This window comes from Nuphar pumila, chromosome 7 (genome assembly GCF_984573655.1).
Source record: "Nuphar pumila chromosome 7, dmNupPumi1.hap1.1, whole genome shotgun sequence".
Taxonomy (NCBI): domain Eukaryota; kingdom Viridiplantae; phylum Streptophyta; class Magnoliopsida; order Nymphaeales; family Nymphaeaceae; genus Nuphar; species Nuphar pumila.
Genome location: NC_143255.1, coordinates 15,697,328 through 15,713,108, shown reverse-complemented (window position 1 = coordinate 15,713,108; position 15,781 = coordinate 15,697,328). Strand labels below are relative to the sequence as shown.

General features: G+C 39.3%; 1 protein-coding gene and 1 pseudogene across 4 annotated transcripts in view; one reads left to right on the top strand and one right to left on the bottom strand.

Moving 5' to 3' along the window:
• The window catches only part of LOC149831267 (cation-chloride cotransporter 1-like), a 74,182-nt gene extending 68,015 nt beyond the window's left edge, over positions 1-6,167 (top strand). For all 4 annotated transcript variants that reach the window (XM_090013779.1, XM_090013776.1, XM_090013777.1 and 1 more), the window contains one exon: positions 4,839-6,167. In XM_090013779.1, coding sequence (XP_089869905.1) covers positions 4,839-5,902 — 1,064 coding nt within the window. In that variant the 3' untranslated portion in view covers positions 5,903-6,167. The remainder of the gene's footprint in view (positions 1-4,838) is intronic.
• A 2,227-nt stretch (positions 6,168-8,394) lies between these two features.
• On the bottom strand, positions 8,395-9,989 carry LOC149831266 (GATA transcription factor 4 pseudogene; annotated as a pseudogene).
• Positions 9,990-15,781: the final 5,792 nt, after the last annotated feature.

Below are 15,781 nucleotides of genomic sequence, written 5' to 3'. Positions count from 1 at the left end.
CTCGTTTTTAATTGATCTAACTTCAAAATCCAATGAATGTGATGTTGGATATGACCTTGACAATGATCAAAGTCCTATTGTTGTTGAAAATGATGATAATGAAGAGCAAATCCATAGGGATGTTAGTCTACGATATTCAAGACGTAGAGAGCAAAATCTTCCATGTGAATTACAAAAATACTCTGAAGTCCCACCTAGAAGAACGTCTAGAATCTCTAAACCTCCAGAAAAATTTGTGTCTTATGAATCTTTTTCACCCACGTATAGGGCCGCCATTACATTAATACAATCATATGTTGAACCATCATCCTATTCTCAAGCAAAAAATCATATAGAATGGATAGAAGCCATGAAAATAGAATTGGATGCACTAGAAAAGGCCAATACTTGGACGATACAAGATATTCCTCCGGGTAAGAAACCTATAGGTTGTAGGTGGGTATACAAAGTCAAAACCAAAAGTGATGGGACCCTGGAAAGATATAAGGCCCGTTTAGTAGCAAAAGGATATGCCCAAGAGTATGGCATCGATTATGAAGAAACATTTGCTCCTGTGGCCCGTATGACCACTGTTAGAACTTTAATAGCCTTGGCCTCCATTAGAACATGGCCTATCTTTCAATTAGATGTCAAAAATGCTTTCCTGAATGGGAATCTCGTTGAAGAAGTATACATGGAAGCCCCACCTGGTATTAGTATCCCTAAGGGTAAAGCTCTTTATGGTCTTAAACAGGCTCCAAAAGCCTGGTATGACCGATTTAGTCATGTTATGCTTGATATTGGTTTTCAATCTTGTTTAACTGACACTGCTTTGTTTGTTAAGAAATCTGATGCAGGCATCATTATTCTTCTTCTCTATGTGGACGATATGATCATCACCGGAGGCGACAAACAGGGAGTTGCAAATATCAAATCTCTTCTTAAAACTCACTTTGAAATGACTGACTTAGGTTTATTAAGATATTTTTTAGGCATTGAAGTTGCTTATTCCCCTCGGGGGTATTTGATATCTCAATCTAAATTTGCTCTTGATATCGTTTCCAGGTCTGGAATTACAGATGATAAGAAAGTAGACACTTCAGAAGTTGTCAATGTTAAAATGAAAATTGATGATGGAGAACTTCTTGATGATCCTACTCCTTATAGACAACTTGTTGGAGCTCTTTCTTATCTTTCCATTACTAGGGCAAATATAACTCATGCGGTTCATACAGTTAGTCAGTTTCAGCATGCTCCCACCTCCGTGCACATGGGAGCGATTTTGCGTATTATTAGATACTTAAAATCCTCTCTTTCACGAGGACTCTTCTTGTCTGCTTCATCTTCATTAAATTTAATTGCATATACTGATGCTGACTGGGGAGGTGATCCCAATAATAGACACTCAACTACTGGTTTTTGTGTGTTCTTAGGTGAAACCTTAATTTCGTGGAGGTGCAAGAAGCAGCAGAAAGTCTCTCTTTTCTCCACCGAAGCTGAATACAGAGCCATGGCAACCACCACTATGGAGGTTGTTTGGCTCAGACGATTGCTAGCAGATATGGGAGCTAAAGCAACGCAAGCTTCAAAGATGTGCTGTGACAACAAAAGTGCGATCTACATTGCAAGCAACCGGACATTCCATGAGCGCACTAAACACATTGAGATGGACTGTCACTATGTCAGAGAGGAATACTTACATTGAACCATTGATCTGCCATATGTTACATCAGAATATCAATTAGCAGACTTCTTCACCAAGCCTCTCGCTGCTCCCAGATTTCACTTCCTCTTAGACAAACTTTCGCTCATTGTACCGTAAGTTTGAAGGGGAGTGTTAAAATGTAAACTACAATATATATATATATATATTATTTAATATTATTATATTTTCTTTTATTATTTTCTTTTTCTATTTTTTTATTTTCTTTTTTAGCATCTAGTTCAATAGAAACTAGATATTTTGATCCAGTCAAGTTCCTGTTGGAACTTGACTGTGCAAGTAGCTCTTGGACTGTAGTCCAACAACTATAATAAATGTTGTTGGACTATAGTACAACAGCTATAATAATAAATGTTGTTGGATTGTAGTCCAACGGCTATATTAAGAGACGTTGGAATCCAACGTCTCTTTTTGGAGAGCTCAAAATGAGCTCTCCTCTCTCTCCCATTGTTTTGTATATATAGGGGTGAACCCCTTCAATGAATACAACCATGCTTCTTAAGCATTTTGTTCATGAATAAAGTATTATTTATTTTTCAAGTGTTCTTCCCTTTATACCCTTTCAAGGGTCATGCTTATTTGTGCATTTGTTGAAGACCACCATTTCATTACATGAGCGACGTTGCGAGGGGAGACGCTACGAGGAGAAGAATAACTGTGAGAGAGGCGGCATTGCGAGGGACAGAGAGAGCAAGTCGGGGAGGGGGGTTAGGGCAGAGAGAGCAAGTCGGGGGAGGTGGGTTAGGGCAGAAAGAGCAAGTCGGGGGAGGGGGGTTAGGGCTGAGAAAGCTGAAAAAGAGGGGAAGTCAGGGTCGGGGATCTTTAAAAGAAACCGAAACGAGTGAGGCTTTTTTGGACCCGACCCGACACAGTGTGGGACCCGATCGATCCACGGCATACCCGCACTGCGACTGGTGGTGGTACCCGTGTTGACACGGATACAGCACCCTAGGTGGCGTGTCGGTGTTACATAGGTTGTTACCTATGTTGTGAAAGACAAGGAAACTGGAACAGACAACAAGCCCAATTTTCAAGAGCAAAGGGTATGCACATGCACCTGAATATATGTGTGTTTGCACTCATGCACACACACACACAGAGACTGTTTCAGCCACTAGTAAATCGAAGCAAGCAAAAGTAGTAAATGAAATATGAAATGAGTGCATGATTTTGTTTGTTAATTCGGTGGATTAAATAACTAAAGAGACTGTTTCAGCCACTAGTAAATCTAAGCATGCAAAAGTAGTACATGAAATATGAAATGAGTGCATGATATTGTTTGTTAACTTGGTGGATTGAATAACTAAAGAGTTTTAATTTAAGAACAAACTACATCAGAAACAGTGAAACACAATACGTAAAGATACAATACCAAGGGAGCCTTTTCCAGAATATCTGTGGTGTCATTAGCTGGGGTTATTTCCTGTTTTATACTCTATCACCATGAAAGCTTTTGGTTTTGTCCATGATTGTGCAATGCGTGTTTCACATCATGCCTTTTGTCTTTGAACTGCTGTTTGTCATACATGAGGTAGGTATGGATGAAGACTCCAAATTTTCACATTAGTCCTCTGCATTAATTGACTGATTCTGATATTTTCTTGCTTTGTGTTCTACCCTATAACCGAGTTGCAAAGCAGAGGGATCAAACCAGGTAACTTGTCAAATGTTGAACATCTTTCAGACAACTTAGATTCGTATATGTGGACATCTTTGGGACAGTTTATTGTCATTGTTGTAGAATATGTATGGTAAGTCATAGTCTCATACCATAATTGCCGGAAAATGGTATTGTATCATTACGTATTGTAAAAATCACAAAATATGCATAATATAATCTTAAAAAGTAAAACATTTGAAAAAAAATATAATTGTGATTATGAATAATCATCATGATCATCATCATCACGTCTTATCCCAATTACATGGGGTCTATGTCACATGGACACAGCTCTTGTTGTGGGGGATATGGTCATTTTTATGAAATTTCTAATATGACTTACATATTTGTTTTGGGCTTTTGAGTTAGTTTTGCTGAGGGCATTGGAAGCAAGAGACCTGTGATCCAGAAATAACCTAGTGTGGCAATATTGCGAAGGAGCTGAGGAAAAGATGAATGAAGTGTCCTTTTTGTAGAGCCGTAATTCATGGTGGAATGTATAAATTCTAATGATATCTTGCAAGTCATGGCAACGCTATAAAGCAACGTAGCTCTCCTAATGTTCAAACCAGTGTGACAAATATCGCAATATTTATGAAAAAATCATGAAAATATTGCGATAAATTACCTGAACATTTTAAACGGTAATTTCTTGTGATATTTTCAAAATATCATGATTTTTCGTAAAAACATAAATATCATGTTTTAAACATGATATTTATGTTTTTAACAGCTATTTGTCATGAAAAAACATGAGTTTTTTTATTTTTAAATATTTTTATTTGTATTTTTTATAAAACATTTTTATTTTTTAATTTGTTTATTTTCAATATTTTGCCAAAAAATGAGTTTTTTTCAAAAAATTTCTATTTCTTGAGACTTTTTGCTGCCGATAATTTGCTCTTTTAAACTTTTGTCACTATGGTTCGAACCAATGTTCATGCATAAATGCTTACTAGCTTATAATAACAGAACAGGACAACCAATACCAAAAGTCATACCAGATTCTGAAGAAGAAATGTCTGATGAAGATGTGCCATAATCACCAACAATTAGACATCCACCGCCAGCTTTAATAATAAGGAAAAGAGAGTATATGATGCAGCAAAGGATAAACCTAAGAATGAATGTTAAATATTTACTTGGAAATTTTTTAAATTAGTCTAGTATTAAGGTGTGTACAGTTAAAGTTTAAAAAATTAATATATTACAATATTACATAGTTAATATGTTTTTAGGTTGACTTAATCGTTATGGAATATTTGTCCTTTTTGTCTATCATCCAAAGCATTTATCATGCACAGTGACCTTTGAAATTAGCTTGAATGTTAAGATTGTGTTTTAGTTATCTGTAATTTTTTTTTATAACTTATTTATCCATGTTCAGTTCTTTGGTTGTTCATTGTTGTATTTTTTTGTTGACCTTACTTTGTTGCGTATTTACTTCATCTCTAATTCCCATCCTATGATGTGCAGCCAATCAGGTCCACCCAAAGAACTGGTACCCTATCCCCCTAATCTTCTGCCGCCCTTGGGGAAAGTTGCCAGAGAATGTTCCATGCCATCCCAAGCTAGCAGACTTTGCCAACTGCGTGAAAAAGAAAGGACGAGGTATGTCAATCTTTGTTTCCATCCTCGATGGTGATTACTATGAAAAAGCTGAAGAGGCAAAGATGGCATGCCGCCAACTAAGCACATACATTGACTACAAACGCTGTGAGGGTGTGGCTGAGATCATAGTTGCCCCCTCCATGTCTGAGGGCTTTCGCGGTATTGTTCAAACCATGGGCCTCGGCAATCTGAAACCAAACATTGTTGTCATGCGCTATCCTGAGATATGGCGTCGAGAAAACCTTAGGGAAATACCTGCAACTTTTGTCAGCATCATCAATGACTGCATAGTTGCTAACAAAGCTGTGGTGATTGTCAAAGGCTTGGATGAATGGCCTGGCGAGTATCAGAAACAGTATGGCACAATTGATCTCTACTGGATAGTAAGGGATGGAGGCTTGATGCTCCTCTTGTCGCAACTCTTGCTAACTAAAGAGAGTTTTGAGAGCTGTAAGATTCAGGTGTTTTGCATAGCTGAAGAAGACACAGAGGCGGAGGAGTTGAAAGCAGATGTGAAGAAATTCCTTTATGATCTTCGAATGCAGGCAGAGGTGATTGTGGTGACTATGGGAGAAGTGCATGTCGAGGGTAGGAAGGAGGATGAGTCGGTTGAGGCATTCGTGGCAGCTCAGAAGCGGATAACAGAGCAAGTTGCAGAGATGAGGAAGTTGACAGAAGGTAAAGCTGGGCCAGCACTTCTAATTGATGAGAATCAGGTGAACAGGTTTCTGTATACCACATTGAAACTCAACTCTACTATCCTCAGATATTCAAGGATGGCAGCGGTGGTGCTGGTCAGCTTACCACCACCACCTGTGAACCATCCTTCATATTTCTATATGGAGTACATGGATCTCCTGGTTGAGAATGTACCAAGACTTCTGATGGTGAGGGGATACAGGAGAGATGTGGTCACATTGTTTACATAGGCATATCGACTAGTTATAGAATTTTCTTATTCCATTTTGCCACATGTATTTTATTTTTCCTTTGCTCTTCCCTGGTTTCAATTTTTGTTTGTATTTTTTCTTTTTTTTGTCTTTCTAGATGTTATAATATAGTCATTTATTTTAGTGCAGCAAAAAAAGGAACTGTTCATCATTGATCTTCAATGAGTTTTCCTTTTTGGGTTAATGTTCAGATAATGTCATTAAACTCCACAGCTCCTGTAATATTAATACTCTGATTATACTTGTACTTGACTGTCATTGCTCTTCTTTTCAATGGTATCGCCTGTATGTCCTATCTGATGCAGTTTCCGAATCCAGATGAAGAAAAACCTGTGGTTTCCATGTACAAGCTGTTGTCAATTGAATATTGCTGTATGTAAACATTTGGTGTCTTCTGCACGCACCCATTGCATGTGCCGTTGATCCACTGGTCAACACATTTTCTCAGGGATTTGAAAAGGTTGACAGTCATCGGTGGAGTAATCATCCAGGTCAAAAGAAACTAGAAATGTGAAGCACTTCATGAAATTGAAAAAGGTCCTGATTCACAAGGGTCATGAAGAAAAAAAAAATCAAACATAAATGAATAAAAAATAGGGATGTCTATCAACATGTGCAACACTTCAATGATAATATTTCAATCTCAAGACCTAGCATCTTGAATGAACAAAGATCAAGATGTCAGGATTACATTTCAAAGAGTTCTAATTTGTGCATGGGCTCGAGTTTTTTTTTTTAAAGGCAAGCTGAGGTTAGTTAGACCCCGACCAGTAACTATTCAACGTACCACTGAGTTTTGAACCTGCAATGACCCACCACAAGGAGACGTGCACTGACAGCTCCTACCAACCACGAGGCGTTGGTATGCATTTGCTTGAGTTGCTTTCATACAATGTTGTTAGAATCGGTTTCTTAAAAAAAACCTAAGAATCAAATTGATCAATTTGAATAGTTTGTTAACCGATAACTTTTTTCCATCAGATGACCCTTCATTGAACAATAAAAATATTTAAAAATATTAAACAAATTTTGTAACCCTTTAAAAATATTTTAAAAAACTAATTGAAATGACACGTGAATCGGCTCCTTTTGAATCGTCTAAGTTGTCACTGGTGTATGCAAACTTCATAACCCCATTTTCATGTGTAAATTGGCAACTCGGGCAAGACTCTCTCAAGTACTCTACCAAGAAAGACTGGCAGTTTTGCTCGAAGGATAACCAATTATGTGAACCCATCTGGGTGTTACCCTGTTTTACAAACCCCAATTGGATCATGGTCCCAATTCTCAAATGGGATCCATGCCAGAGATATCCACACTATGTACAGTACTAACTGGGATTCTCATGAATCTAATCCTGCAAGCTCAAGTTGATAAGTCCATTGGGGTATCGGACCTGTCCTTTTAAGCAGTGGCGGAGCCACATTGAGGCCAGGGTGGGTACGTGCCCACCCTGACCCAAAAATCCCCCCAATAAGGTGGGGTTCAGGTTAGGAGTGCCCACCCTGATCTTTTACGTGCCTCTCTCTCTCTCTCTCTCTCTCTCTCTCTCTCTCTCTCTCTCTGTGGCAGTGAATATCCCACTATTAGTAAACTTGGACCAGGTTTGAGTATTCATAACCTTGCACATGACCCATAGTTAGTTAGAGCTGGACCCAGACTGAATATTGCTGTCAAAGTTGCACCCTGTTTAGGCTCTAGCCAGTCCTTGTAGGGGTGCTTTAAATTGGACATTGTTTTGGATGCAGACTTTTGGTTAGGTGCGATCCATTTTCATCACCAATTTGAGACTACGGTTGAGACATGATTATTACTGGATCAGTGTCAAGTTTAGTTTGGATAAAAGCCAACTTGTTGGCAGTTAATTCCCTGTTTCCCTGTAACCCAAAGTTAGGATGAAAAAGAGTCAAATTTGAGTTTGGATCAGAATGACTCCAAACTATGTCTGAAGTTTGAAGAGTTAGTCCGGTTTCAGAATGAGATCCAATTTGAATATCACGTTGAGGCCGGTTCTAGATTTGGTTATGAGTTGTGTTGCAGTACAAGATGTACTGAAATTGGGTAAAATCCATTGTTATCATGTGTAAAAATGTAAAAGATGAATTAAGATTTAACTAGATCATATCCTGGATCCATCCACATCTGTTTACGCCAATTCAGATATGAATTCCAAGCCGACCTGACCATATTGTTATATGCACTTCATGACCCAAAAATCTCCCTAATAAAGGGGTTTGTGCCCACCCTAGTTTAGATTCCTGACTCAGCTCCTGCTTTTAAGGTCCACCACTTGCAACAATCCAGCATTTGCAAAAAACTGAATGGACATGACAAGCCATCAAAATTCAAATTAGTTAAAGGGGAAATACTGAAGGAAGAGAACACCAAAATTTCTACTACTCTCTATCGTCTCTCTAACACTGATTTTGTACAACAAAAAATGACACATCATGAGAAACAAAACCACTCCATCACCACCTTCTCATCTTCCAGCCACCACCAGCACCATCTTCTCCTATGTTTGCCTTCTTGATCCTCATCTCCATCACCTTCCTATGTGAATTCGAGTGCTTCCATGGCATGAAAGTTGGGCTCGCAGCCGGTCGGTACTCCGGCAACAGCCTGCCGGATTTGTATCGGACCCCACATGCATTGCACAAGGTCTTTGGTCCCATTGGACCCGTTCTCCACTGAGGGGTCATCTCTATGGAGCAATGAGTACACTTCCTTCCACTTTCTGGCCACTTCCTCTTTGCGGCAGACTTCTCCGAAGAACCCTCTGATAGCTTCTCGGAAATGATAGGAAGGCAAGTCCATGGAACTGCGGTGGCTGGGCGTCTGGATCGTCTGGTTCGTGGTCGGACGCAGAACTTCGGGCATGTTGGGACTGCAGGTTCGAGGACGGAAGTTGGGCTGGATGTTAGAAACACAGCAGGTTTCGATTTGGGGGGCGGTATTCCGGTGAGAGAGAGCTCTGAAGACGGCCGTGAAAAGGAATCCTCAATGAAGATGGAAAGCCATTCCAACTGAGCTGCCTCTTCTTCACTCTGTGAACCAAACAGTGAGTTACTGCACACCTCCTTATCATGCTTTTACCACAGTAACCAGAAACCCCAAATAGCCAACTGGAAGAACGGATCTATAGCATTGAGGAATTGGTTCCTAGTCATGGATTCATGGTCTGTTCATAGTCGAACAACTCGGACTGATATGAGGTCTGGCAAGCGAATCAGGAAGACCTGGTGCAAACTCAGCTCAGTTGGCACAGTTTTGCGCCGCTGGTTGATTCAGCTCAGCTTTGTGCATGCGGCTCCCGTCCATTTTATATGTTCAAAATACAGTAATAGTTTGTAGATATCATGATATTTTCATGGAAATTTCATTGTGATACCATGTTTTTTTTTCTTGACTATATCTCAGAAAAATGGGTTCTTTAATTTTACCTATTTTCTTATTTTTAAAACTTCTAAACTATAATTTTCTATTTTTTGAATTTATTTATTTTTCCAATAAAAGCAAAAGCTTCTTTTTCAATTTTCTCACTAGAATCGCTGCCATTTTATTGCTGTTTTAAACTTTTGCAACCATGGAGCTAACTAACTCAGCGTTTGGACTGTCCAAACAGCACAAATTGCCCCTGTGCTGGGAAAACAATTCCGCAGAATTGGTTCCTCGCCAAATCCAAACATAATAGGCTTCGTTCCCGCATGCTTGGAAATCCAAATCCAACAAACCCCAAATTAGTATGAAATAACCAAACTATCACAACACAATGATAACGAATTTCCAACAGCCAAAAGGACAAAAAATAAGAGCACTTGAGGAGAGGGGAGGGGGAACTTACAGGGACGCAGAGGTCGCCGGAATCCTTCCCATCGGAGCTTCCGGTCGTCAATTGCGAGCACATCCCACCGGAGACATCGGAAGCCCATGACCCATCGCTCCCATCGTCGGGAATGCCGGCCTCAACATCGGAGAAGTCCAGCAAGCTGTCGATCTGAGCAAAGAAGTCCGCCGCACTCTCCTCCGACTCCTCATCTCGCTGGAGAGCCACGGAAGCTTCCATCCTATCTCTGCCCTCAGAATTCAATCGGTTTTCTCTTTCTGCGAGTGAGAAGGAAAACAGAAGCTGAAATTTTTCAAGTCCTCGGAAGAGAGGTTTCGTTTTCAAATCCCTGAATTTCATGTCTTTTCCGTTTTTGAATTCAAACCAAACGCGCGCCTCCGGCGTTTGGAGGGAGTTACAAAGGATCTTATTTCCGTTAATGCCCTTACATGATTCGAACATCGACTTTCGTATCCTCATGAACTTCCTTCCAAATGGAATATTCCACATTCAGATTCTTGTGGGCCCGGTTTAGAAAGAGGCTAACTATTGGTACAAATATCATGATATATTTTTTTAATTTAAAGTTGCGTGAAAATATCACAGTTTTTACACGTTTAACATTTCGCCAAAACCAACTCCTTGCCTGGTAGGAGTAGTTAGGGCACGTCACCCTTGTGTTAGGATGTTGCAAGTTCGAATCCCAATGGTACCCCAGCTTTCTCTGTTGAAAAAACAAAAACATTTCACCAAACTTGACACAACAATAATAGGATGTAGACCCAAGCCTCATTGGCGCACAGGTGTGTCCATAGCTTTCAAAGGTGGGTCATATCAGGCAGAGTCGCCGTGGGGCTCCAGCCGGTGTTTTCTGCGCTTCGGCGAGGGTTCCTCATCATAAAAAAAAAATTTAATAATAGGGCTTAGACCTAACCAACTAAGAGGACATTATTAGCTTTTACTTATCAAGTTGGTATAAAAATTAATAATGGTTACCATTTTTTATACCAAACCATACCCAGCCAAATCCCCAAACCTGATATGATAGACTGGTTTGAACTTGTCCTAGACCTTACAAGGATCCATTTAAGGATGGATTGAACATAAAAGTGCACCGAGCCCAACCACTTGCAAGGCCACCGGAAAAAGGTTTAAACTAGTAGACACCTGGTTGGTGGGTGTAGGTTTACTAATAACGAGCTCACCAACCTTCTAGGTCAAGTCCCACATACCCTTCAATGAGGCTTGACTATACTTAATACATGCATGGTGCTCATCGCCTTAATATGGGCAGTGCAGGTATTAGCTGGGACCCATGCATTACGATGAAGAAAACAAGGGCCGTACAAATCCAATTCTCAACAACACCACATGTTTGAGATCCAATGGTCCACATTTGAGGCTTAATCCAAGCCACAAAACAGACTGTGAGATCATGTATACAGATGACCAACTTGCAATGTTTGAGCTGGTGACATTAAAAAAGGGTTCGTTTCAACACAAATGCCTTCACAAAGACACGTGGACACCAAGATGACGCACAAGTTTGCTTTTTTTTTTTTTAATCAACCAAAAACTAACTTTTAATACTTTAATATTAAAAATATTTTTTTTTTTGAAATTATACTTAAAATTCTTTAAAATAATTGTATGTTGTGTCTGTGTCCACGTGTCCGCTCGTGTCATGGGGAGCGCGCCCCTGTGGCATAGCCTTGAGCAGAAAGGCTTCAAAAATGCCCCTGATTTGAAAGCTGTTGTCCTTCCCATGCCTAACTTATGTGCTGATGTTACATCATTTACGTGTCCTTATTTTGATTATGTTTCACAGTTCCATCCCCATAAATGTGTTAGGCATGATCGATTGATCATGTGTTTTTCATGAAAAATATGATATTTGGAGCCTCAAAAATTTACAAAAATTTTGGACCGTTGATTTTTCGAACCTTATAAAAACCCACTTCAAGAGTTGATCACTACAAAATCAAGTACATAGATCACATCTGTACGGACAGATTTTAAAAATAAAATGAAAAAAAAAACTCTGTGCCTCTTTGTGTTCTTGAATCATCATACTGTTTAGTTACAATTTATTGATTTATGTGGTCTGTTGTTCTAGGGGATAGGGGCGCAAATAAATTGGATATGGGAAGGATCATGCCAAATCCAAATTTGAAATGCAAACAGCAAATCCAAATGCAATATTCAAAGAGGTAGGTTAGAACTAGACCCAGAACATATGTGGTAATCCTTGGTCAGGTAAATTTTTTTATTAAAAACAAGCTTCTTACATGTCAAATGCAATTAGATCAAATTCTGATTCAAGTCTGAATTAGATCCCACCTAAATAATCCAGATTTGATTCAAATGCACATTCTGATCTTACTTTAAGGATATGTATCTGTAAAATAACATGTAAGGTTTGGATCAAATATCCTACTATATCTGATCCGTTTGCACCCCAACTGGACAAGGTGTGATCATGTAAAAGTGATAAATTTTGACTGTCAATGGATCGGACTTTTGTTGGGATACTGACTCGACCAAACTCTGAATTTTTGGGCTCGACCACAAAATACCAACCAGACTCAACCCAAATTACATCAAAACCAGGTTTGATCACAGTTTAAACATTCTCTAATGCAGTAAAATAGTGTTAAAAGTATGTTTTTGCTAATTGTTTATGCTATCAATATGTTTACTATATAGTGTTTAATATTTATATTTTTTAAATACCAATATTTTTCTCAAAAAAAATCTGACAAAAATCAGATTTTCCACCATCTACACTAATAAACCAAATTCAGACCACCAAATAACTTATAACCCATATGGGATCATCTCAGCAAGATCAAGTGAAAATTGGACCATACCAGGGACTGCCGGTTTGTTTCATGCAACTTTCATGGGAAACTGCTGAGCTATTCTTTTCTTTTCCATTCTCATCATGAATGAAACAAACATCAAATCATCATGATAGAAAAGTGAGGCCTTAGTTTTCCCACCACTTACTACTTTTCATGTGTGAAACCTTTCACACATCCCCCCTTGTGAAAGGCTGAGCTGACAGGATTTTTCAAAAATTTGTGCCCCTTTCCATGAAAAGCCTCTCACCCTTCCATGGGAATCAAACAAACAGGCATAGAAAAGAATGGCGTCCAAGGTAAAAAAAAAAAAATTTCGAACCTCTTAACATGTATTTATAATGAGAATACCCTCATCATGGACCGGGTTACTTATAGGAGGTGGTATCCCATGTGGTAAGTGGGTCGTGTGTCAAGGTGAAGGCTCAGGTTTGAATCCTTCGGTCACATGGGGCTTAAGAGATATCTGCCTAACCCCAGCTTGCCTTTCAAAAAAAAGAAAAGAACCAGGTTACTTCCACGATAAGGCTGCAGACACACCTGCAATTACATGGCCTCGCGGCAAAGGGTGTGAACCTACCAGCTTCGAACTTGTGATGTCCCTTCAGCTTTGGTGACAGTCACAAGTCATCCCTATCAGACGTGCTGAGGCATAGTACGAGAGATTTTCTTTTCTTTTTTTTAAACAATAACTCTAGGGTTACCCAACGGGATTTGAACCTTTCACCTTTCGATAAAAAGTCTACGGTCATACCCATTAAGGTGTGAAGGTCTTTTTTAAGACAGAAAACTGGGGTTAGGCAGACCCCTACCAGTTATACAATTATACCAGTGAGATTCGAACTTGCAATGTCCCAACACAAGGTGACGTACACTAACTGCTCCTGCCAGACATGCGGAGTCCCCGGCATAGTGACAAATATTGCAAGATTTATGAAAATCTCGCGACGGGAAATTGCCTGAAAGTTTAAAACAGCAATTTTTGTGAGATTTTCAAAATATCGCAAGATTTATGAAAAAAACATAAATACCGCAATTTAAACGCAATATTAACATTTTAAACGGCAATTTATCATGAAAAAACTGTGTATTTTTATTTCTAAATAATTTTTATTATAAAAATATATATTTTAAATGTATTTTTTATTGCTGAGATTTTGCTGAAAAAAAATGCAAGATTTATGGAAAATTTTCAATTTCTTGCAAGTTCTTGAAAAACGAGATTTTGCCGATAAAAACGTTTGTCACAATGGTCCCCCGTATGGGAGATTTTCTTGGTGAAGGAAAACTCATGATTTTTTCTTTTTGAAGAAATTTTAGGAGGTAATGGCATATAAAAAAATTAAAATCATAAAAAATCCATATAAATATACAAAAAAAAATATATGTAAAATGATAAAGCATTTATATCGTGAAAATATGTCCGTGCTTTCAAACTAGCTTTTTTGAGAGTGTACTGCCTTTTTAAAACATGATAAAAACTCAATATTTCGGAAATATTTCCGATATTTAAGACTACTGATAAAGACACCCTAAAGTGGCGGTACATTGGATCAGGCTCATATCTAATTGGGTCCAGTACAGGTCCGATCAACAAACAGTCCTAGGGTAGACACAATTACTGTTGAGTGGGCCCACATCATCCGCCACCCGTTTGTTGGGCTTGGCGTCGGTCCATCTAAACCTTTGGCCCATAGTGGGATTGGAACCCGAGACCTGTCCAAGTGGACCTGCCCTGCTCTAAAACGACAAGATACTAAAAGCAAAATAAACAAACCAGAAAAACAAAAAAACAGAACACAGAAAAACTTCAAAAAATATGGTAATAGGACAACGACTGTGCACTGTTCATCTTGTTAGATTGATGGCACAGCTCAACAGATAGGTTGGTGTACCTATAACACGCCAACCACCCCTGGCATTGAGAAGGGCATCCACCTTCCACCCTGCACGAGATCAACGGCTGATATGCTGATGTGTACCAACATCTATACGACGCTACGTATGAAAAAAGTAGTGGTCACAAAAAACCAAAAAATCAACAAGAAAAGAAATATACAATTTAAGGGAAGGTTTTTTAACCGGATATATATGTAAACATGCAAAAACAACAATTTGGCTTCTGCTACTCTCAACGAGAAAAAGGGAAAAACACAAAAAAGGAAAAATAATAAAATATGAAGATACCAACTAAAGGTTCTTCGAAGTTGGAAGTATGGATGTAAATGGATAATAGAAAATCTACGTCAGAGTTAAAATAAAACAAGGAAAATAACTCTGAATGCACCATTTGGAAAATAACGTTAAAATCAAACTTGGGAAAAATGATGGAATATGGCTAAGTAGACGAAGCTGGGCATAGGACGCAACTTGGCTCACATTATTTTTTGCCTAAGGCACAGCATGGCCAAGATTACCATGCATAGAATCCAGCCCACCCCGTACCAGGTTAGGCCACAAACAGTCGGAGCTGGGCAGAAACTAGGCTCGACCCATCAGAGCCGACCATGAACCCACCTCCCTCCAAACTCTAGGATAGCCGACCCCCACAATGCATGAACGAGTGCACCCTAGCCGTCCATCTTACCAACTCTAAGATGGACGGTCTACAGGTTCTCATACCACAAACCTCTCCTTTTTAACACCGCACCACCCTCACCTGTACATTTCACAAGCAGGGTATGGACGACAACGACATTTTCCTATTTTTCAGGGGCATAATGGTCAAATAAGCCTTTGATTGCACAACGTCGCACGTGACCCCCAACTACAAAAAAACCTCCATTAAGCCACCACCCCGAACCAACACCAACCCAAAGTATATCACAATGACTAAAATACCCTTGCTGTAGAGAGAGAAAGAAGAGAGCGATACCTTGAGTGACTAGGGTTGTTTGCAAGGGAAGAAGAGGCGCTTTGGCAGCTTTTTTTTTTTTCCTTCTCTGCTTTTGCTTTGTAGGACGGTGTCCTTCAATGGTGGAAGAGAAGCCAGGGAAAGGACTCGTGGGTGTATAAATAAGGGAGAGATTCTAGGGTTTTCATCTGAATGCCCGACGTTTCCGCCATCAAAATGCCGGAGAAGAGAGAGAGAGATAGTCTAGAGAGAGAGGGTAAAAGGAGGAGGAAAGAAACCGGGTTCTCCTTAAGACCAGGGCAAACCCACCAAGAGAT